Source organism: Lepidochelys kempii, chromosome 2, assembly GCF_965140285.1.
Source record: "Lepidochelys kempii isolate rLepKem1 chromosome 2, rLepKem1.hap1, whole genome shotgun sequence".
In the NCBI taxonomy this organism is placed as follows: domain Eukaryota; kingdom Metazoa; phylum Chordata; order Testudines; family Cheloniidae; genus Lepidochelys; species Lepidochelys kempii.
In genome coordinates, this window is record NC_136381.1 from 32,530,711 (window position 1) to 32,555,663 (window position 24,953).

Here is a 24,953-nt window from a genome sequence, read left to right on the forward strand (position 1 = left end):
TATGGGATGGAAAATTCTTTAACGTTTTCTTTCTGGAGCAAAGGTTTGTGACATCTTAGCGGGAGATGCTCTCTGGTAGCCTCTTGGTTTGGAAAGAGGCTGTTCAATCAGACAGCTAAAGAAAGACAAATCTGGGAGCCAAATGGTTATTCCACCTGCAGCAAACTTGGCAAAAATATTCAAACATTTTTTCAACCTTCTTAATATTCATATCTTCACAGACATTAAGGACAAAAGGGACCATTATGATTATCTAGTCTGACCTTAAATGAGGAGTTGAATGAATGTATATCTTCAAGATCATTTGTTTGTACAATTGACAGTAGTGCAGCTGCTGCTCTTCTAAAATAATTGACATTTGGTGATTGAATTTTCCACCTTGTTCTGCCTTGTTGACTGACCCTTCAAGTATTTTGTGTCTCAGTGTTCTTTCCTTGTTTTTAACATATGATTAAGAGCATAATATACATGGAAACTAATTTTGTTTAAATATAAAATTATACTACATTAAGTATCAGACTGCAGTGTATGTCAAGGAATTGTTGACACAAATTTTAATTTTAACACTTTTTCAAGAAGAAAGAGAAAGCAAATCAATGGGGTGCCAAATAACTAGCGTCATTAGCTTTAGGTGTTGTTGCATGAGCAAAAGTGGGCAGCCAAGAACAGCTGTAGTGTTCTTCTGAAAGCCACTGAGTCAAGTGCAGCTCCTGCTGATTCAATGCCAAATATCCGTTGAGTTCAGAATCTGGTCTTCTGTATTCACAGTCTAATATTCTGACACCAGAGCTTCATTTCTTTTCCAATAAAAGACATTTATTGTTGGGTAGATAGGTTTTTGACTGCACTGAGTAAGTTTGGCAGCCTGAGAAGCAGATACAGTTCTCAGCAGCCAGTTAACTGAAAAAATTGTTTCCGATCTGAATGTGTTTTTGTATTGAGGCGTGGATTCTGTTCCAACTGGGTATGAAATTATTTCCCTTATTGTTCAAAACATGGTCCTTTTCCTTCTAAGAGCAATTTTGAAAATGAAGAGTTCTCATAGACATGAAGGTCAGAAGGGACCATTATGATCGTCTAGTGTGACCTCCTGCACAATGCAGGCCACAGAATCTCACCCACCCACTCCTGCAATAAACCTCTCACCTATGTCTGAGCTACTGAAGTCCTCAAATCGTGGTTTAAAGACTTCAAGGTGCAAATCCTCCAGCAAGTGACCCATGCCCCATGCTGCAGAGGAAAGCAAAAAACCCACAGGGCCTCTGACAATCTGCCTGGAGGAAAATTCCTTCCTGACCCCAAATATGGTGATCAGCTGAACCCTGAGCATGTGGGCAAGATTCACCAGCCAGACACCCAGGAAAGAATTCTCTGTAGTAACTCCGATCCCACCCCATCTAACATCCCATCACAGGCCATTGGGCATACTTACCGCTAATAGTCAAAGATCAACTAATTGCCAAAATTAGGCTATCCCGTCATTCCATCCTCTCCATAAACTTATCAAGCTTAGTCTTGAAGCCAGATATGTCTTTTGCCCCCACTGCTCCCCTTGGAAGGCTGTTCCAGAACTTCACTCCTCTGATGATTAGAAACCTTCATCTAATTTCAAGTCTAAACTTGAGTCTCCTTTCATAAGACAGCTTTTCCATTCCTCGGATCATCCTAGTAGCCCTTCTCTGTACCTGTTCCAGTTTGAATTCATCCTTCTTAAACATCGGAGATCAGAACTGCACACAATATTCCAGATGAGGTCTCACCAGTGCCTTGTATAATGGTATTAACTCCTCCTTATCTCTACTGGAAATACCTCGCCTGATGCAGCCCAAGACTGCATTAGCTTTTTTTATGGCCATATCACATTGGTGGCTCATAGTCATCCTGTGGTCAACCAATACTCCATTATTTCCAATTGATGCATCCCCAGCTTATAACTAACATTCTTGTTATTAATCCCTAAATGCATGATCTTACACTTCTCAATATTAAATTTAATCCCATTACTATTACTCCAATTTACAAGGTCATCCAGATCTTCCTGTAGGATATCCCGGTCCTTCTCTGAATTGGCAATACCTCCCAGCTTTGTATCATCTGCAAACTTTATTAGCACATTCCCACTTTTTGTGCCGAGGTCAGTAATAAAAAGATTGGTCCCAAAACCGATCCCTGAGAAACTCCACTGGTAACCTCCCTCCAGCCTGACAGTTCACCTTTCAGTATGACCTGCTGTAGTCTCCCCTTTAACCAATTCCTTATCCATTTTTCAATTTTCATACTGAGCTCCTTCTTTTCCAATTTAACTAATAATTCCCCATGTGGCACCGTATCAAATGCTTGACTGAAATCTAGATAAATTAGATCCACTGCATTTCCTTTGTCTTCAAAAATCTGTTACTTTCTCAAAGAAGGAGATCAGGTTGGTTTGGCATGATCTACCTTTTGTAAAACCATGTTGTATTTTGTCCCATTTACCATTGACCTCAATCTCCTTAACTACTTTTTCCTTCAAAATTTTTTCCAAGACCTTGCATACTACAGATGTCAGACTAACAGGCCTGTAGTTACCCGGATCACCTTTTTTTCCTTTCTTAAAAATAGGAACTATGTTAGCAATTCTCCAATCATACGGTACAACCCCTGAGTTTACAGATTCATTAAAAATTCTTGCTAATGGGCTTGCAATTTCATGTGCTAATTCCTTTAATATTTTTGGATGAAGATTATCTGGGCCCCCTGATTTAGTCCCGTTAAGCTTTTCGAGTTTCGCTTCTACCTCAGATATGGTAATATCTACCTCCATAGCCTCATTCCCATTTGTCATGCTACCATTATCCCTAAGATCCTCATTAAAGACTGAGGCAAAGTATTTGTTTAGATATTGGGCCATGCTTAGATTATCCTTAACCTCTACTCCATCCTCAGTGTTTAGCGGTCCCACTTCTTCTTTCTGAGTTTTCTTCTTATTTATATGGCTATAGAACCTTTTATTATTGGTTTTAATTCCCTTTGCAAGGTCCAATTCTACATGGCTTTTGGCCTTTCTCACTTTATCGCAACATGTTCTGATCTCCATAAGGTAGCTTTCCTTGCTGATCCCTTCCATCTTCCACTCCCTGTATGCTTTCTGCTTTTTCTTAATCATCTCTCTGAGATGCTTGCTCATCCAGCTTGGTCTACAACTCCTGCCTATGATTTTTTTCCCCTTTCTTGGGATGCAGGCTTCCAATAGCTTCTGCAGCTTTAACTTGAAGTAATCCCAGGCTTCCTCTGCCTTTAGATCCATAAGTTCTTCAGTCCAATCCACTTCCCTAACTAATTTCCTTAATTTTTGAAAGTCAGTCCTTTTGAAATCAAAAGCCCTAGTTGCAGATTTATTTTTGTTTATCCTTCCATGCAGTTTGAACTGAATTAGCTCATGATCACTTGAACCAAGGTTGTCCCCTGCAACCATTTTTTCTATGAGATCCTCACTACTCACCAAAACCAAATCTAAAATGGCATCCCCTCTAGTCGGTTCAGCAACTACTTGATGAAGGAATCCATCAGTTATCACATCCAGGAAAATCTGAGCCCTATTATTATTACTAGCACTTGTCCCCCAGTCTATATCTGGGAAGTTAGTCTCCCCTGATCATGCAGTTTCTATTATTATTTACTTCATTAAAAACATTAAAGAGGGCTCTATTCATATCCAAATTAGATCCCGGCGGTCTATAGCACACCCCAAGCACTATCCCAGAGGAGGCTCTAGTAGTTTTCTTCCCCAGTGTGATTTTTGCCCAGACAGACTCTGTCTTATCCATTCCATCGCTTCTTATTCCTTTACAGTCTACCTCATCATTGATATACAATGCTACTCCCCCACCTTTACCTTTATTTCGATCTTTCCTAAACAGCACATACCCTTCAATACCTGTAGTTCAGTCATGACTACTATTCCACCATGTGTCTGTTATCCCTATAATATCTGGTTTCACTTCCTGCACCAGTAACTCTCGTTCCTCCATTTTGTTACCTATGCTCCTCGCATTAGTGTACAAACGTCTTAATTTTTGCTGTTTGGCCTTGCTCACGTTCTTTACCTGATTAGGCACAGACATTCTACCTATACAGTGCAATACATTCCACTTGTATCACCTATTAGACTGGTATCTACACTACACTTCCTCCTTATATACGTTCTCCTACCCACGCCTGTATCCTTTCTTTCTTCGTTTTCTTCCCTCTCAATGTTAAAATCCGGCATGGAGATTACCTGGATATCTCCCCCAAATTCCTAGTTTAAAGCTCTCTTAATCAGTTGTGCCAGCCTCCATCCTAGAAGTCTATTTCCTTCCCTACTCAGATGAAGTCCATCCTGAGAGAACTGTCCTCTGTCCATGAATGCCTTCCAGTGTCCATACATCGCAAATTCCTCCTTATAGCACCACTGCCTGTGCCACCTGTTGATAGTCATAATCTTGTCACACTTTTGTTGCCCTTCTCTAGGAACAGGCAGAATCCCACTGAAGATCACCTGAGCCTCGATTTCTGTAAGCGTCTTCCCCAGTCTGGCATAGTCTCCCTTGATACATTCCAGCGAGAATCTAGACATGTCATTTGTTCCCACTTGAAGGACAATCAGTGGATTCTTTCCCGCTCCCTTTAGGATCCTCTTCAACTTCAGGTCCACATCCTGTATCTTAGCACCCAGTAGACAGCACACCCTTCTGTTCTCTGGATCAGCTCTGGTTACAGGCCTGTCCATCCTTCTGAGTAAGGAGTCCCCAGTCACTTTTTTCCTGATGATGGTGCGATTCTCTAGTCTATCCCCTGTTCCCTCTGGCTGCAAGTTCTTTCCATTCCTATTCTCCCTTGTAATCCTCTTCAACCCAACCTGTATCCTCCTGGGGCTCATATTTGGTGTTGTCTCCATTGACTCTTCCCCTTTTCCTGTAGGACTAGCTGCTCTTCTCTTCTTCCTTGCCCTTCCACCTTCAGTGACCTTCTGCTGTGCCCCTTCTTCATTTTCCAACTCTGCATACCTGTTCTTGAGCTCTATTTCTCCTTCACTAACCCGTCTTTTCCTCTGCCTGGTTCTTTTAGTCACCTGCTTCCACTGTCCATTTTCTTCACCCAGCAGTCTCCCCTCAGACTTCTTCAGTCCTGCTTCCATCTGCAAGTCTGAGCTTTTTCCTTTAGCCGCCTCGTGTCTTTGCTCCATAATCTGCTCGAGCCCCCTTCTAAAGTCAACCGGACTTTCCCCCTGCATCTCCACTCCTCGGATCTTTTCTTCCATCAGCTCTATCAGGCGGCACTTCTTGCAGATGAAACTCTTTTCAGGTACCCCTTCCAGGATCATGTACATGCAGCAGCTTCCACATCCAGTCATCTTCATTGTGTCTTCCACTGCTTGGGTCTCTACCACTGCTGCCTCTGTATCTGTCATAGCCTTCTCACCTAAGTCCTGTTAGTTTGGGAAACACAAACCAAACCAAACCACCACCACCCACAGCAAAACAAACCCCCAGCGAGCACCAAAACACTGCCAGAACACCCTACGCTCCCTTCACTAGCCTGTCTACTCCTCTGCCTGCCTCTTTTAGTCTTCCCCCCAAACTCCCCTTGCAAACTCCCACTCAAACTCCCCTGTTTACAGCTCTGTTTGCTAGCTCCTGTGCCGCTGCAGCTGTCGAGTAGGTGCAGCCATGTATTCCACTTAGGTGTGTGCACACACCCAGTGCACTGGAGCCGAAGAATTTTGCCTAGCAGTACCGATAGATGGCCAGCACTCATACCTAGCGGCTACATCCCCTCCCTTGGTTATGTGAGAAACCCCCCAACCCTCCATTCCTTCTTACTGCCTGTGGTTAGAGTGGGACCTCTGTGTGTTTTCTAACCTCACAACCTCTCTGCTTCTTAGGGACTTTTCTAGTTCTACACAGCTAATTAGTACTAGGGTTGTCAAACAAATTAAAAAAATTAATTGCAATTAATCATGAGATTTAAAAAAAAATAATCACAATTAATTGCAATTTTAGTTGCACTGTTAATAATAGAATACCAATTTATATTATAAATGTTTTTGGATGTTCTTCTACATTTTCAAGTCTATTGATTTCCATTATAACACAGAATACAAAGTGTACACTGCTCACTTTATATTATTTTTATTACAAATATTTGCACTGTAAAAAAGATAAAAGAAATAGTATTTTTCAATTAATCTCATACAAGTACTGTAATGCAATCTCTTTATCGTAAAAGTGTAACTTAGAAATGTAGAATTATTTTTTTGCATAACTGCACTCAAAAATAAAACAATGTAAAACTTTAGAGCCTACAAGTCCATTCAGTCCTACTTCTTGTTCAGCCAATCGCTGAGACAAACAAGTTTGTTTACATTTATGGGAGATAATCCTGCCTGTTTCTTATTTACAATGTCACCTGAAAGTAAGAACAGGTGCTTGCATGCACTGTTGTAGCTGGCATTGCAAAGTATTTACGTGCCAGATATGCTGAACATTATTATGCCCCTTCATGCTTCGTCTTGTAGGCTTTAAAGTAATAATAATTCTACGTTTGTAAGTTGCACTTTCATGATAAAGAGGTTGCACTACAGTACTTGTATGAGGTGAATTGCAAAATACTATTTCTTTCATTTTTTACAGTGCAAATATTTGTAATAAAAATAATATAAAGTGAGCACTGTACACTGTGTTCTGTGTTGTCATTGAAATCTATGTGTTAGAAAATGTAGAAAAAAATCCAAAAATATTTATAATAAATTTAAAATGGTATTTTATTAACAGTGCAATTAAAACTGCGATAAATAGTGAAATAGTTTTTCCTAATATCCAACCTAGACTCCCCCACTACAGCTTGAGACTATTGCTCCTTCTTCTGTCATCTGCCACCACTGAGAACAGCCTAGCTCCATCCTCTTTGGAACCCCCCTTCAGGTAATTGAAGGCTGCTATCAAATCCCCTCCTCTCTTCTCCTCTGCAGACTAAACAAACTCAGTTCCCTCAACCTCTCTTCATAAGTCATGTGCCCCAGCCCCCTAATTAATTTCGTTGCCCTCCTCTGGACTCTCTCCAATTTGTCCACATCCTTTCTGTAGTGGGGGCCCCAAAACTGGACACAGTAGTCCAGATGTGGCTTCACCAATGCCGAATAGAGAGGAATAATCCCTTCCCTCGATCTGCTGGCAGTGCTGCTACTAATGCAGCCCAATATGTCATTAGCCTTCTTGGCAACCAGGGCACATCCAGCTTCTCATCCACTGTAATCCCCCAGGTCCTTTTCTGCATAATTGTTGCTAAGCCAGTCAGTCCCCACCTGTAGCAGTGCATGGGATTCTTTCGTCCTAAGTGCAGGACTCTGCTCTTGTCCTTGTCCTTGAACCGCCTCAGATTTCTTTTGGCCCAGTTGTTCAATTTGTTTAGGTCACTCTGGACCCTATCCCTACCCTCCAGCATTTTTACCTCTCCCCTCAGCTTAGTGTCATCCGCGAACTTGCTGAGGGTGAAATCCATCCCATCATCCAGATCATTAATGAAGATGCTGAACAAAACCAGCCCCAGGATTGATCCTTGGATCCACTTGATACCAGCTGCCAACTAGATATCAAGCTATTGATCACTACCCGTTGAGCCCAACGATCTAGCCAGCTTCCTATCCACCTTATAGTCCATTCCTCCAATCCATACTTCTTCTTTAACTTGCTGGCAAGAATACTGTGGGAGACCGTATCAAAAGCTTTGCTAAAGTTGAGGCTAACTAGTGTGTATTTGGGTCTTTGTCTTTTTCTTTTCTTCTTTTTTTCTTTTTTGAAAAAACGCCCTCATCAAAAACCAAGCCCAATATCTAAAACCTCCTCATGCTTCCAGAACTTTGGGTAAGTTCAGATATGGATTTGAACTTTGTGACTTTTGGGCCTTTTACTCACAAGAACACGCAACTTTATTTGAATATTTTAAGTTTTTTTCATCATGTTAGGATTCAAAATTTTATTAATGAGGCAGGTATTGTAAAACACTATCTTACAGTGAACTGGAATTGTCCAGTTTATCTCATTGGAAAACTTTTTAGAAACTGGTATTCTCAGAATATCTGTGACTTCTAGCAAACCAATCTTTTTTCATGAGCCAAGTACAGCAGATACAATATCTTAGCTCAGGGTAGTTTTTATTGCCACTTTCATTGTGTGAGAGCTATTGTGGTTACATGTTCAGGGTGGCAGCTGGTCCCTAATGCAAATTGCGTAAGAGTTTAATAGGAATGAACTTAGACCAATGTTTTTAATTATGTTTGTCATAGTATTGAATTTCTATTTTAATACAGAGGCAGAGTTAGTAGTAGTGAATTACAGAGTGAAAAATAAACAATTAGGTATCAACAGCATCCTGTTTTGAGAAAAATAATATATGGGTTATTGGTTTGCACCTCCATTGTGAAGTGTAAATGTTGAGCAATACCTATTTAGAAAAACAAAACAAGACACCTTCTCCTACATACACATTTGCCCAACATCCTGAAATTCTCTTAAGGGTTATTCTTGGCTTCCTAGATCAAACTGAGAAGTTAAACAATTGGTGATATAAATTAGATGTAGAGCTGTCAAACGATTAAAAAAAAAAATCCTGATTAATCACAGTTTTAATCGCACTGTTACACAATAATAGAATACTATTTATTTAAATATTTTGGATGTTTTTCTACATTTTCAAATATATTTATTTCAGATACAACACAGAATACAAAGTGTACAGTGCTTGCTTTATTTTTTTATTACCAATATTTGCACTGTAAAAAGATAAAAGAAATAGTATTCTTCAATTCAATTTTTCAGTGGGATAAGGAGGTGTAGCTTATAATGTGAATTCATATCACCAGTTATGTTCTCTGAATCTGTGCCAATTACATTCTCTGAATCCATGAATTTTTTTTATAAATGGCATATTCTTGTCATCAGTAATATACTACAGTCTGAAGTCTCTCTGAAGTAGAGACATTAGTGTTAATCCAAAATCCATATTAAAAATCATGATTTAATGGAAAAGGAGTATTTGTCTTGTTTTGAAAATTAGCTTAATCCATTACACTTTTTTTTAATGAATTTTTGGCATTCTGTACAACAGGTAAATGCATTACAGAACTGCAATATTTATTATTTGAATGGAAGCTTCACTGGAAACAGATTTTTCCTCTTTTTCTCTTCACACTTGTTAAAAATTGTAAAATCAAAATTAAAGTATAATTATTAGAGAGATTTGAATCCAGTCTAGTGGACTTTAAGATTACTATAATATATATCAAAGATGGAGCCCTGAGCTAGTTTTATGACTCATAGAAATGGGGTAAAGTGCTCTTAGGTTCCTCCAGTTCATCAAAGTACTTAACTATGTGAATTGTGTTAATTCTCTGGGTTGTGCAGGGCAAGAGTGAAAATTACTTTGGGCTGACCCCTTTGACTGGGACAAGAAACTGCCTCTACCACTGTACCATATGAAAGGTCGCTTTCATGAGCGGCATTTGAGAGTTGGTGAAAGAGGAGTGTAAAATAATGAGCCTCACGGCCTGTAGGGTGATCCAGTTGTGGGAGAAGGGGGAGAAAATTGGTACACAATGATAAAACAAAGGGTTGATCACAGTGATTTTATACGATTGTTTAAACTTTTATTTGGTGATAGAATTGGGCCAGTAATATAGCACAGCTGAAGTGTCTGCAGATATTGAACCAGAAAATATGTCAATTTAGAAGTAAAAATACCTATGTGGTGAATATATGTTCAAAAAGAGATTCATTCCCCTAAAATAACCTACTCTGTGAGGGTCCTGCAGTAGCAGGGACCTAATGGCTATTTCACTGAAAGACAGAGAATAGAAGAGAATGATACCAAACAAGACACTGAAGGAGAGGTTGGAGGAGAGCACAATGAGAGGACTAAGGCAATGGAGTGCAGGGCTTTAAGGAGGAGAATGTCTCTTAAATAAGCATTAGGAAAATTTTATGTAATATTTGATACATTAAACTTCTGTAGCACTTCCTCAGACACCAAATACCCCTGTGAGACAAGTATGTATAATTGTCCTCATTTTGTAAATAGGGAAAGGGAGGAACATAAAGACTGAGCAGTTTGCCATGCAGCAAGACTTTGACAGAGCTATGAATAAACCCCAGATTTCTTCATTTTGGGTTTTAATTATGTTTTTAGCTGTAAGACTAGTATGGCAAGGCTGTACCTAGAATGAGTTATATAGTTGTGGTGCAAGTCTTGTTGTTCAGGTGTGGTTCACAATGGAGTTAATCTTGTATGTTAAAAGAAAAGGAGTACTTGTGGCACCTTGGAGACTAACCAATTTATTTGAGCATGAGCTTTCGTGAGCTACAGCTCACTTCATTCCTCAACTAAGCATCTCAGTATACAATAACCAACATGCCAAAACATTAGCCACTCTTGCTTTCTTCTAGGGTAAAGTAACTGGCCACTAACTACTGGCACAAAGTGGTTCTCTTAGAAATTAATTTTTAATTGACCACCTTTGTGTGATTTTATCATGTGGTGTAATTAAGAAGAATTTTTTTTTCTGTACAATAAAGGTATTTCATTTCAACTAGATAAGATGTAGTCTTCTATGAGAAAGTACAGTAATTACTTCCATGATTAAGCCAAGCACCAGTGTAGCAAAACATACTTAAGATTATAGGTGTAATTGTTACCTCTTTATTGTGTGGAACAAATATATTGTACATTTACCAGATTCAATGTTCTAGAGCTTTTTCTGCTAAGAAAAGAAAAACATAACTGCAATGTCATTTATCTGTTAATGTCAAAAGTCCATCCTTTATAACTAGAAAAAGTGGAAGATGCATTGGATATATATTTAGTTTTCAAGACCATGCTAAAATATGTAGTTATCTAAGACATTTAAAATGATGTCTTCTGTGTTACCAACAGCTCAGCCCCTTCATAAAGATGCTCTTCAAAGTTAAGAACATGACAGTGGCTGTACTGGGTCAGACCAAAGGTCCATCTAGCCCAGTATCCTGTCTTCTGACAATGGCCAATGCCAGGTGCCCCACAGGGAATGAACAGAACAGGTAATCATCAAGTGATCCATCCTCTGTTGCCCATTCCCAGCTTCTGGCAAACAGAGGCTAGGGACACCATCCCTGCCCCCATCCTGGCTAATAGCCATTGTTGGACCTATCCTCCATGAACTTACCTAGTTCTTTTTTGAACCCTGTTATAGTCTTGGCCTTCACAACATCCTCTAGCAAGAAGTTCCACAGGTTGACTGTGTGTTGTGTGGAAAAAATACTTCCTTTTGTTTGTTTTAAACCAGCTGTCTGTTAATTACATTAAGGTGGCTTCACTTCTGCAGCACTGAAGGTTGTGAAGAACACGATGGTGAATGAGATGTAATTGAATGACAGGCATGAATCCTTTTTTCTTGCCCCATAGTATGTAATCCCTTTACTCTTTGGTAAACAGATTTGTCAATGAAAATTGCCTAAAGCCAATAAAACAATATGAGTGCGGAAAACCTTTAGTTATTGGCTGTAAACAATATAAAACACAGAGGTAAAATCATTATTAAATGTTAATAGAAATGTGCATTTAAAAATCTGTCATGTACTGCTTTTTTGCAGGAAGGTAATTGTCAAGAACACTGGGTTCCATAGAGCAATCCGGTGATTCTTTTAGTGATATATTGTGGTGTTAATCTGGTTCAGCTATAAGTAGTTGGTCAACTTCTCTTAAAAGAGCAATGTATTAACCAAATCATCTTGAGTGGGCCTATTTCTGGGAAACCTTTCTTGTGATTACTGTATCTAATGGGTTGGTGTTCAGTAAGATATAGTTTTGCAAAACCATTCTTCAAGCAATCTGTCATTGTAGAACTAGCACTCTTTGTTTCATAGAGGATACTCACATTTTATTTTGTCTTTGCTGCAGCTTGAATACTGTTTTTCTTTTTTTCCCTTTTTTTAATTTCAGTGATCATGAATAAAATATATAGTAGCAGTGATCATAGAATCATAGGACTGGAAGGGACCTGAAGAGGTCATCTAGTCCAGTCCCCTGCACTCATGGCAGGACTAAGTATTATCTAGACCATCCCTGACAGGTGTTTGTTTAATCTGCTCTTAAAAATCTCCAGTGATGGAGATTCCAGTGCTTAATCACGGGACCGTTAGGAAGTTTTTCCTAATGTCCAACCTAAACCGCCCTTGCTGCAATTTAAGCCCATTGCTTCTTGTCCTATCCTCAGAGGTTAAGAAACACAATTTTTCTCCCTCCTCCTTGTAACAACCTTTTTTACATACATGAAAACTGTTATAATGTCCCCTCTTAGTCGTCTCTTTTTTCCAGACTAAACTAACCCAATTTTTTTCAATCTTACCTCATAGATCATGTTTTCTAGACCTTAAATCATTTTTGTTGCTCTTCTCTGGACTCTCTCAAATTTGTCCACATCTTTCCTGAAATGCGGCACCCAGAACTGGACGCAATACTCAAGTTGAAGCCAAATCATCGCGGAGTAGAGTAAAAGAAGTACAGTACTCGTGCTAATACATTCCAGAATGATGTTTGCTTTTTTTGCTGCAGTGTTACACTGTTGACTCATATTTAGCATATGGTCCACTATGACCCCCCTCCTCCCCAGATCCCTTTCTGCAGTACCCCTTTCTAGGCAGTCATTTCCCATTTTGTATGTGTGCAACTGATTGTTCCTTCCAAAGTGGAGTACTTTGCATTTGTCCTTATTGAATTTCATCCTATTTACTTCAGTCCATTTCTCCAGTTTGTCCAGATCATTTTGAATTTTAATCCTATCTTCCAAAGCACTTGCAACCCCTCCCAACTTGGTATAATCCATAAACTTTATAAGTGTATTCTCTATGCCAGGGATTGGCAACCTTTGGCATGAGGCCCATCAGGGAAATCTGCTGGCAGGCCGGGACGGTTCATTTATCTGTGGGACCCTATGATGTGCAGTCAGCCAGGAGGTGCTTTGATTTTTTACTTTCCATTCACCAGACAGTGTCTTAGAGCAAAATAGGCATTTTTCCAACTCAAAAACCCCTGTACAGCTTTTAGGAAATATACTAACCCATATACTATTTCATGCCCAAAGCTGCTGCTTTAGGCCCCAACTCAGCCAAGCACATACATAGTTTCATTGATGTCAGTAGGACTAGTCACATGTTTTTAATTAACCATGTATTTAAGTGATTGCAGGATTGAGGCCTTAAAGATTCATAGATATTTAGGTCAGAAGGGACCATTATGATCATCTAGTCGACTTCCTGCACAACGCAGGCCACAGAATTTCACCCACCACTCCTGCAAAAAACCTCACACCTATATCTGTGCTATTGAAGTCCTCAAATTGTAGTTTAAAGACTTCAAGGAGCAGAGAATCCTCCAGCAAGTGACCCGTGCCCTATGCTACAAAGGAAGGCGAAAAACCTGCAGGGCCTCTTCCAGTCTGCCCTGGAGGAAAATTCCTTCCCAACCCCAAATATGGTGATCAGCTAAACCCTGAGCCTATGGGCAAGATTCACCAGCCAGATACCACAGAAAATTCTTTCCTAGGTAACTCGGATCCCACCCCATCTAATATCCTATCACAGGCCATTGGGCCTATTTACCATGAATATTTAATTACCAAAACCATGTTATTCCATCATACCATCTCCTCCATAAACTTATTGAGTTTAATCTTAAAGTCAGATAGAGCTTTTGCCCCCACTGCTTCCCTTGGAAGGCTATTCCAAAACTTCACTCCTCTGATGGTTAGAAACCTTCATCTAATTTCTAGTCTAAATTTCCTGGTGGCCAGTTTATATCCATTTGTTCTTGTGTCCACATTGGTACTGAGCTTAAATAATTCCTCTCCCTCTCCAGTATTTATCCCTCTGATATATTTATAGAGAGCAATCATATCTCCCCTCAACCTTCTTTTGGTTAGGCTAAACAAGCCAAGCTCCTTGAGTCTCCTTTCATAAGACAGGTTTTCCATTCTTCGGATCATCGTAGTAGCCCTTCTCTGTACCTGTTCCAGTTTGAATTCATCCTTCTTAAACATGGGAGACAAGAACTGCACACACAGTATTCCAGGTGAAGTCTCACCAGTGCCTTGTATAACGGTACTAAAACCACCTTATCCCTGCTGGAAATATCTCTCCTGATGCATCCCAAGACCTCATTAGCTTTTTTCACGGCCATATCACATTGGCAGCTCATAGTCATCCTATGATCGACCAATACTCCAAGGTCCTTTTCCTCCTCCGTTACTTCTAATTGATGTGTCCCTAGTTTATAACTAAAATTCTTGTTGTTAATCCCTAAATGCATAACCTTACACTTCTCACTATTAAATTTCATCCTATTACTATTACTCCAGTTTACAAGGTCATCCAGATCCTCCTGTAGGATATCCCGGTCCTTCTCTAAATTGGCAATACCTCCCAGCTTTGTATCATCTGCAAACTTTATTAGCACACTCCCACTTTTTGTGCCGAGGTCAGTAATAAAAAGATTAAATAAGATTGGTCCCAAAACTGATCCTTGAGGAACTCCACTGGTAACCTCCCTCCAGCCTGACAGTTCATCTTTCAGTAGGACCCATTGTAGTCTCCCCTTTAACCAATTCCTTATCCACCTTTCAATTTTCCTGCTGATTCCCATCTTTTCCAATTTAACTAATAATTCCCCATGTGGCACGGTATCAAACGCCTTACTTAAAATCTAGGTAAATTAGATCCACTGCGTTTCCTTTGTCTAAAAAATCTGTTACTTTCTCAAAGAAGGAGATCAGGTTGGTTTGGCATGATCTACCTTTTGTAAAACCATGTTGTATTTTGTCCCATTGACTTCAATGTCCTTAACTACCTTCTTCAAAATTTTTTTCCAAGACTTTGCATACTACAGATGTCAAACTAACAGGCCTATAATTACCCGGATCACTTTTTTTCCCTTTCTTAAAAATAGGAACTATGTTAGCAATTCTCCAATCATGCAGTACAACCCCTGAGTTTACAGATTCATTAAAAATTCTTGCTAATGGGCTTGCAATTTCATGTGCCAATTCCTTTAATATTCTTGGATGAAGATTATCTGGGCCCCCCGATTTAGTCCCATTAAGCTGTTTGAGTTTCGCTTCTACCTCAAATATGGTAATGTCTACCTCCATATCCTCATTCCCATTTGTCATGCTACCATTATCCCTAAAATCCTCTTTAGTCTTATTAAAGACTGAGGCAAAGTATTTGTTTAGATATTGGGCCATGCCTAGATTATCCTTGACCTCCACTCCATCCTCAGTGTTTAGCGATCCCACTTCTTCTTTCTTTGTTTTCTTCTTATTTATATGACTATAGAACCTTTTACTATTGGTTTTAATTTCCTTTGCAAGGTCCAACTCTATTTGACTTTTAGCCTGTCTCACTTTATCCCTACGTGTTCTGACCTCAATAAGGTAGCTTTCCTTGATGATCCCTCCCTTCTTCCACTCCCTGTATGCTTTCTGCTTTTTCTTAATCACCTCTCTGAGATGCTTGCTCATCCAGCTTGGTCTACAACTCCTGCCTTTGAATTCTTTCCTCTTTCTTGGGATGCAGGCTTCCGATAGCTTCTGCAGCTTTGATTTTAAAATAATTTCAGGCCTCCTCTACCTTTTAGATTCATAAATTCTTCAGTCCAATCCACTTCCCTAACTAATTTCCTTAATTTTTGAAAGTCAGCCCTTTTGAAATCAAAAACCCTAGTTGCAGATTTATTTTTGTTTATCCTTCCATGCAGTTTGAACTGAATTAGCTCATGATCACTTGAACCAAGATTGTTCCCTACAACCATTTCTTCTATGAGGTCCTCACTACTCACCAAAAACCAAATCTAAAATGGCATCCCCTCTTGTTGGTTCAGCAACTACTTGATGAAGGAATCCATCAGCAATCACATCTAGGAAAATCTGAGCCCTATTATTATTACTAGCACTCGTCCTCCAGTCTATATCTGGGAAGTTAAAGTCTCCCATTGATCACACAGTTTCCATTAGTATTTCCTTTATTAAAAACATTAAAAGGGGCTCTATCCGTATCCAAATTAGATCCCGGCGGTCTATAGCACACCCCAAGCACTATCCTAGGGGAGGCTCTAATAGTTTTCTTCTCCAATGTGATTTTTGCCCAGACAGACTCTGGCTTATCCATTCCATCGCTTCTTATTTCTTTACATTCTACCTCATCATTGATATACAATGCTACTCCCCCACCTTTGCCTTTATTTCGGTCTTTCCTAAACAGCACATTCCCTTCAATACCCGTACTCCAGTCATGACGACTATTCCACCATGTTTCTGTTCTCCCTAGAATATCTGGTTTCACTTCCTGCACCAGTAGCTCTAGTTCCTCCATTTTGTTACCGAGGCTCCTCGCACTGGTGTACAAACCTCTTAATTTTTGTGTTTGGTCTCACTCATATTCTGTACCCTATTAGGCACGGTCATTCTACAGCCAGTATAACCTATTAGACTGGTATCTACACTGCCCTTCCTCCTACCCATGGCTGTATCCTTTCTTACTTGGTTTTCTTTCCTCTGAATGCTAAAATCCAGTGTGGAGATTACCTGGACATCTCCCAACCATCTCCCCCAAATTCCTAGTTTAAAGCTTTCTTAATTAGTTGTGCCAGCCTCCATCCTAGAAGTCTATTTCCCTCCCTACTCAGGTGAAGTCCATCCCGAGAGAACAGTCCTCTGTCCATGAATGCCTCCCAGTGGCCAGTGGGACTTTCAGAACTGAGTATTAATTCTATTTGAATGTTTGTGTGAATGTTTGTTTTGAAATAATTGCCTGTATCTATACGTTTCTAAGGCATGTACCTTAGAAAGAGGTTTCTATTAACAGTTGCCGTAAAAAAAAACAAAAATGGTATCGCGTTATAACACTGCTTCTGATACTACTTTCAACAGAAGTATTTTTGTTGTTTCTTAATGGTTCCTTTCACTCCAAATACTTTTATACTTAATATTGATTGACAAAAATATTCCCCTTTCCTGAAGATGCAAGTCCTATGCAAATGATAGTTTTGGGGAGGGAAGAATAATGGAATGGCTAGGCGTTAAACTTTGAACTCACTTATATTAATGTAACATTTCAGTGATTAATTTGCTATTAAACGCTCTAGTGAAAAATTACACAGTGACACTGAACTGACACTCATGTGGGTTATATTTCATGAATCTGTTTCTCAGTCTTTCAGTGAATGGGAAAAGGTATAAGTCATAAATAGTAAATTGTACATTTCAATATATTAAACTGTACTTACTGTTCTTCATTTTACTAGAACCACACTAATAGTTTTGCACTATGGTGTAGCAATCGGTCAATTATAAAATCATTTTCTGTTGTTGGATACTAGATGCACATCAGGCGTTATCTTATAAAGTTATACAAAAAGGGCCTGATTCACAGTTTCTTCATTCCAGTTTTAGAAACCAACTCGAGTCACACAATGGTGAATCAGGCCCAGTATCTCCAGTTTCTTTATCTGATTATTTTTGTGGAAAAGCGGTTATTCATAGGTTTTAGAATTCTTATTAGTATAGACTAATATACATCCTAATTATGCAAAATATACTTTTTGTATTGGAATGAACATTTCATGTTTTACCATATTTATCTTTACACAGTTAACACATCCTTTCTGAAAACTAATTTTATACAAAGGACAGTAGACAGTTGAACGTTTTGTAGCTGTATGAGCTCTATCGGAAACGCAAAAAATAGATGTATTAACCCCAGATGACACATTGTGAAAGTGTACTTTCAAATAGTCATCCTAGTAAACTCTAAATAAACATTTCATCACGATTAATCACACTGTTAAACAATAAAAGCATACAATTTATTTAAATATTTTGATGTTTTCTACATTTTCAAATATATTAATTTCAGTTACAACACAGAATACAAAATGTACAGTGCTCACTTTGTAGTTATTTTTATTACAAATATTTGCACTGTAAAAAAAAGAAATTGTATTTTTCAAGTAATCTAAGTACTGTAGTTCAGTCTCTTTATCATGAAAGATGAACTTACAAATGTAGAATTAAAAAAAAAAACTGCATTAAGAAATAGAACTGCAAAACTCTAGAGTTCACTCAGTCCTACTTCAGCCAATCGCTCAGACAAACAAGCTTGGTTACAATTTGCAGGAGATAATGCTGTCTGTTTCTTATTTAAAATGTCACCTGAAAGTGAGAACAGGCATTCGCATGGCACTGTTGTAGCTGGCGTGACAAGATATTTTCATGTCAGATATGCTAAAGATTCATATGTCCCTTCATGCTTCAGTCATCATTCCAGAGGTATGCTTCCATGCTGATGACAGGTTCGGCTCGATAACGGTCCAAAGCAGAGTGGACCGACGCATGTTCATTTTCATCATCTGAGTCAGCTGCCACCAGCAGAACGTTGATTTTCTTTTCTGGTGGTTCAGGTTCTGTAGTTTCTGCATCAGAGTTTTGCTCTTTTAAGCCTTCTGAAAGCGTGCTCCACACCTCGTCCCTCTCAGATTTTGGACGGCACTTCAGATTCTTAAATCTTGTGTCGAGTGCTGTAGCTATTTTTAGAAATCTCACATTGGTGCCTTCTTTGCGTTTTGTCAAATCTGCTGTGAAAGTGTTCTTAAAACGAACGTTCTGGGTCATCATGTGAGACTGCTATAACATGAAATATATGGCAGAATGCGGGTAAAACAGGAGACATACAATTCTCCCCCAAGGAGTTCATTCACAAATTTAATTAACGCATTTTTTTTTAATGAGCATCATCAACGTGGAAGCATGTCCTCTGGAATGGTGGCCAAAGAATGAAGGGGCATCTGAATGTTTAGCATATCTGGCACATAAATACCTTGCAACGCTGACTACAAAAGTGCCACGCGAACGTCTGTTCTCACTTTTAGATGATGTAAATAAGAAGGAGGCAGCAGTATCTCCTGTAAATGTAAACAAACTTGTTTGTCTTAGCGATTGGCTGAACAATAAGTAGGACTGAGTGGTCTTGTAGATGCTGAAGTTTTACATTGTTTTGTTTTAGTCCACTTATGTAACAGAAAAAATCTACCTTTGTAAGTTACACTTTCCCAATAAAGATATTGCACTACAGTACTTATGAGGTTACTTGAAAGTTCTATTTCTTTTATTTATCACTTTTACAGTGCAAATATGTAATAAAAATAATATCAAGTGAGCACTGTACACTTTGTATTCTGTGTTGTAACAGAAATCAATATATTTGAAAAAGTAGAAAACATCCAAAAATATTTAATAAATTTCAATTGGTATTCTATTGTTTAACAATGCAATTAATTGTGATTAGTTTTTTTAATTGTGTGAGTTATCTGCGATTGATGGCCCTAATATATATATTTTAAATAGGTATTTTATTTATTTTTATTTATGTGTGTGTGTGTGTGTGTGTGTGTTAATCACTGAGACTGGGAGACAACAGAGACTGTGCAAGGGAGGATAGCTTCTCCTCACCTCCCTTGCTGGCTTAAGATGAAAATGGCTCAGTAGACTGGGACCCTTGTCTCTAGAGAGAGAAGGGTTACGTGGAGGGTCACAGTGAGCCTCTGAGGCTAGCAAAATCTGCCAGGAAATGCAGAACCCACGGAGACATGGACAAAGCGCTGTGTGTGTGTGTGTGTGTGTCTCTCTCATATATATATTTGAGAGAGATAATAAATGCGCGTGCGCGCGCACATACTTTTAATATCTACTTTTAATGACACTAAATTTAAAGTGAAAACTCAGGAACAATGAGGAGATTCTGTATTTAGACTCTTAAAGTTGATTAAGATGTTGACGTAAAATACTTAGAGTTCTGTAAGGCATTTGACTTGGTAGCACATGCCAACTTGATTACAAGACTAGAAAGATATAAAATTAACGTGGCACACATGAGGTGCTTTAAAAGCTGGCTAACTGATAGGTCTCAATGTAATTTTAAAAGGGGAATCATCATTGAGTGGGTGTGTTTCTAGTGAAATCCTGCAGGCATCAGTTTTTGGTCCTAGCTATTTAACATTTTTATCAGTGACCTGGAAGAAAACTAAAAATCATAGCTTATTAAGTTTGCCAATGAAAAAAATTTGGGGGAAGCGATAAGTAATGAAGAGGACAGGTCGCTGACATAGAGGAATGTGGGTTGCTTAAGTTGGGTGAAAATTAACTATGCATTTTAATATGACTAAATATAAATGTATACATCTAGGAATAAAGAACACAGGCCCTACTTACAGGATGGAGGACTCTCTGTTAGGAAGAAGTGACTATCTAAAAGAATTGGGGGAAGTGGTGGAGAATCAGCTGATCATGAGCTCTGAGTGCAACACTGGCTAAAGGGGCTAATCATAGAATAGAATATCAGGGTTGGAAGGGACCTCAGGAGGTCGTCTAGTCCAACCCCCTGCTCAAAGCAGGACCAATCCCCAACTCAGTCGTCCCAGCCAGGGCTTTGTCAAGCCTGACCTTAAAAACCTCTAAGGAAGGAAATTCCACCACCTCCCTAGGTAACTCATTCCAGTGTTTCACCACCCTCCTAGTGAAAAAGTTTTTCCTAATATCCAACCTAAACCTCCCCCACTGCAACTTGAGACCATTACTCCTTGTTCTGTCATCTGCTACCACTAAGAACAGTCTAGATCCATCCTCTTTGGAACCCCCTTTCAGGTAGTTGAACACAGCTATCAAATCCCCCCTCATTCTTCTCTTCTGCAGACTAAATAATCCCTCCGTCTTTCCTCATAAATCATGTGCTCCAGCCCCCTAATCATTTTTTTTTGCCCTCCGCTGGACTCTTTCCAATTTTTCCACATCCTTCTTGTGGTATGGGGCCCAAAACTGGACACAGTACTCCAGATGAGGCCTCACCAAGCCAAAAGAGGGGAATGATCACGTCCCTTGATCTGCTGGCAATGCTCCTATTTATACAACCCAAAATGCCATTAGCCTTCTTGACAACCAAGCCACACTGTTGAATCATATCTATAATGGAATGCTGGGATCCATAAAGAGGGATTTCTCAAGCAGGAGCAGAGAGGTAATTTTACATGTGTGTTTGGCACTGGTGTTGACCACTCTAAAATACTGTGTCTAGTTCTGGTGTCCACAGATATTGTTAAATTGGAGAGGGTTCAGAGAAGAGCCACAAGAAATATTACAGGATTAGAAAACGTGCCTTATAGTGGTAGACTCCAGGTGCTCAATCTATTTAACTGAACAAGAGAAAGGTAAGGGGTGACTTGATTGCAGTTTATAAGAATAATTACAATATATTCACCCTGTTCTCTGCTCTTTTCATTTTGGAGATGATAGCCGTATAGGGCTGGAAGGATCCTTGAGAGGTCATCCAGACCATCCCCACACTTAGGTAGGACCAAGTATACCTAGACTATCTCTGACAGGTTTTTGTCTAACCTATTCCTGAAAATCTCCAATGACTGGAATTCCACAACCTCCCTTGAGAGCTTATTCAGGTGCTTAACTACCCTTGTAGTTAGAAAGTTTTTCCTAAACTACATCTCCCTTGCTGCAGGTTACCTCTTGTCCTATCTTCAGTGCACATGGAGAACTATTAATCACTGTTCTCTTTATAACCAAATGTCAAGGTTCCTCCCCCACTCTGAACTCTAGGGTACAGATGTGGGGACCTGCATGAAAAACCTCCTAAGCTTATCTTTACCAGCTTAGGTCAAAACTTCCCCAAGGTACAAAATATTCCATCCTTTGTCCTTGGATTGGCCGCTACCACCACCAAACTAATACTGGTTACTGGGGAAGAGCTGTTTGGACGCGTCTTTCCCCCCAAAATACTTCCCAAAACCTTGCACCCCACTTCCTGGACAAGGTTTGGTAAAAAGCCTCACCAATTTGCCTAGGTGACTACAGACCCAGACCCTTGGATCTTAAGAACAATGAACAATCCTCCCAACACTTACACCCCCCCTTTCCTGGGAAATGTTGGATAAAAAGCCTCACCAATTTGCATAGGTGACCACAGACCCAAACCCTTGGATCTGAGAACAATGAAAAAGCATTCAGTTTTCTTACAAGAAGACTTCTAATAAAAATAGAAGTAAATAGAAATAAAGAAATCCCCCCTGTAAAATCAGGATGGTAGATACCTTACAGGGTAATTAGATTCAAAACATAGAGAACCCCTCTAGGCAAAACCTTAAGTTACAAAAAAGATACACAGACAGAAATAGTTATTCTATTCAGCACAGTTCTTTTCTCAGCCATTTAAAGAAATCATAATCTAACACGTACCTAGCTACATTACTTACTAAAAGTTCTAAGACTCCATTCCTGGTCTATCCCCAGCAAAGACAGAATATAGACAGACACACAGACCCTTTGTTTCTCTCCCTCCTCCCAGCTTTTGAAAGTATCTTGTCTCTTCATTGGTCATTTTGGTCAGGTGCCAGCAAGGTTACCTTTAGCTTCTTAACCCTTTACAGGTGAGAGGAGCTTTCCCCTGGCCAGGAGGGATTTCAAAGGGGTTTATCCTTCCCTTTATATTTATGACACCAACTTTAACATGTCTGAAGACTTATCAGGTCCTCCTTCAGTCTTTTTTTTCCCCTCACTAAACATATCCAGTTTTTAAAAACTCATTAGGTCAGGATAACATCTCTTTGATAAAGCTTCATTTCACAAACACTTCTAGAGTGCCATTTGGCACTAGCTGTCTTTAATTTATCTTTAAGTGCTAACTATTGTAAAATATTCAATTAATATGAACTAAAAATAAGAAAAAGGCTTACTGATTCCAATCATCACTGGTATGTTTTTTTTTTCTCTCTCCATTTTTGATACTTTAAGAAAATCCTCTGAAAGCTTGTGGAATGGGACAGTAACTTATTCACTGCAGAGAAGCTGAAATCCATTGTACAATTCTGCAAAGCCACATGATTTGGGCTGCTGTGGGGTTGCTATTGTTAAGTTGCAAGTATCAACAGCTATGAAAAGGCATGCTTACATAGTCATTTTATAAAGGTTTTATATAAGAATATGACAGGATTTTTTCCATTAACTTTCTCGGTATAGACTGTGCCCTGGTCTGAAACCTAATGTCATATGGTGATGTGTGATTCTTTGTTGCTACTTTATCAATGACTTTTGTAGGAGTGGGCAGATTAAAACACCTCATCCAGAGAAGTGGCCCTGCTAAACTACCCAGGGAAAAAAGTGCTGAGAGATCTTAAGGACTGAGGAGTTCTGGTAGGTTTTTTTTTTGTTTGTTTGTTTTGAGGATTGGATGGATGATAGTATTTTTCAAGGTGAGTGGTAGATTTGCTCCTCTGAAGGAGGTGTTGGTAACTTCCATTAGCCGTGAATAGTTTGATATTTATTAGCCAAGAGGGACGTTCAGTAGACTCCTTCAGCTTCAGTGAGTGTGTTGAGGCCATATACCATCAAATAGTGGCATGGTGGCTAATGCGGTCAACTCTGGTTCAGAGTTTTCTGCCTTTTAGTGGCTGGTGATTTGACCCAGTGGCTGGATTATGAAGTCCAGATTGCCAGGCGGAATAACCCTGCTGGCTGTGGTTTTGCAACTGTGATGGAGGTAGAGTAGACACTTTTTTCTTTCCTTATTATGGTGGTGTACTTCTGTCAGAAACCTTTATGCTCTTGAATGGATTTGGAGTGAGTTTCTCACAACTGATGTTCACACCTGCTGCCTATGTGCTTCATCTGCTGAAGTTTCATGGTGATTTCCTCAGCATGTGTGGGGGAGGGACAGTGTAGAGCCAAGGCACATAGGAAACAAATATTTAATAATTAGTTCATCAATCTAGCAGAGAAAGGTATAACATAATCCAATGCCTGCAAGTTGAAGCTAGACAAATTTTGATTGGAAATAAGGCATACGTTTTTAACAGTGAAAGTAATTAACCACTGGAACAACTTACCAAGGGTCTTGGTCTATTCTCCTTCATTGACAATTTTTAAATCAAACTTGGCTCTTTTTCTAAAATATATGATCTAGGAATTATTTTGGGGTGGTTATTCAGGAGATCAGACAAGATGATCACAATGGTCCCTTCTGGCCTTGTAATTTATGAAAAGCCTCTAGATGTCACCTGCATCTATTTTTGTTTTGACTTTCTGATGGATATCATTACTTTGGAGTAACTACAAAAGGAAACTTTTTATTGCAGATTATGTGAATTGCAAAAATTAGGATATAATTTTTGGATTGTTAATCCTTCCCCTCCTCTAAAATCCACATTTAGAGGTGGTGATTGTCAGCTTCCGAATATAATATTATCTTTAATGTTAAATATATTCTTACCTTCCAACCCCATATTTGTCCTTTAGTTTGGAGATTTCTCTAATTAAGAAAGATGAAGGACCCATGTGGCCAGAGCTGATAGTGGGTGACTCACGAGGAGAATTAATCATGGACTCTTCCCAGTGTTCTGCGGTAGCTGAACGTCTGATGCATCTTACCTCTGAAGAAATGGTAAGAAATTAAAATTAAAAATAACAGTTGAAAATCCTCATAGAGATGCTCAAGTTGTACCTTCTTGGGGAGCCAGGCTCTCCTTTCCCTGACATTATGTAGTCAGTCAGGTCATTTAGGATTCTAACTACTAACATTTCTCTTCTGGTCAGTTATAAGTATCAAACCATAGTGGCACCAAGTATCTTTTTAATAATTTTTCATAATCGCTACATACAATATGAGGTTTAAATTATAATGTAATCCACACACAGTCTGCATTCAACTGACATACTGTTTGCTCAACAAAGCACACAAGGATGATTGAGTGTGGTGTGTTGTGTGTTTGTTTTCCTACTGTAGTTAGTTGTTGGGTGCGTGTGTTCTTTCAGTATGCTGTCCCAGCTCTGCGCAGATAGCTGACACAACAGACCT

The 24,953-nt window shown here is 39.2% G+C and overlaps 1 protein-coding gene across 3 annotated transcripts in view; it reads left to right on the top strand.

Annotated features, from left to right (window-relative positions):
• NUDCD1 (NudC domain containing 1) overlaps positions 1–24,953 on the top strand; it is a 149,761-nt gene that overhangs the window by 84,468 nt on the left and 40,340 nt on the right. For all 3 annotated transcript variants that reach the window (XM_073330307.2, XM_073330308.2, XM_073330309.2), the window contains one exon: positions 24,395–24,539. In XM_073330307.2, coding sequence (XP_073186408.1) covers positions 24,395–24,539 — 145 coding nt within the window. The remainder of the gene's footprint in view (positions 1–24,394; positions 24,540–24,953) is intronic.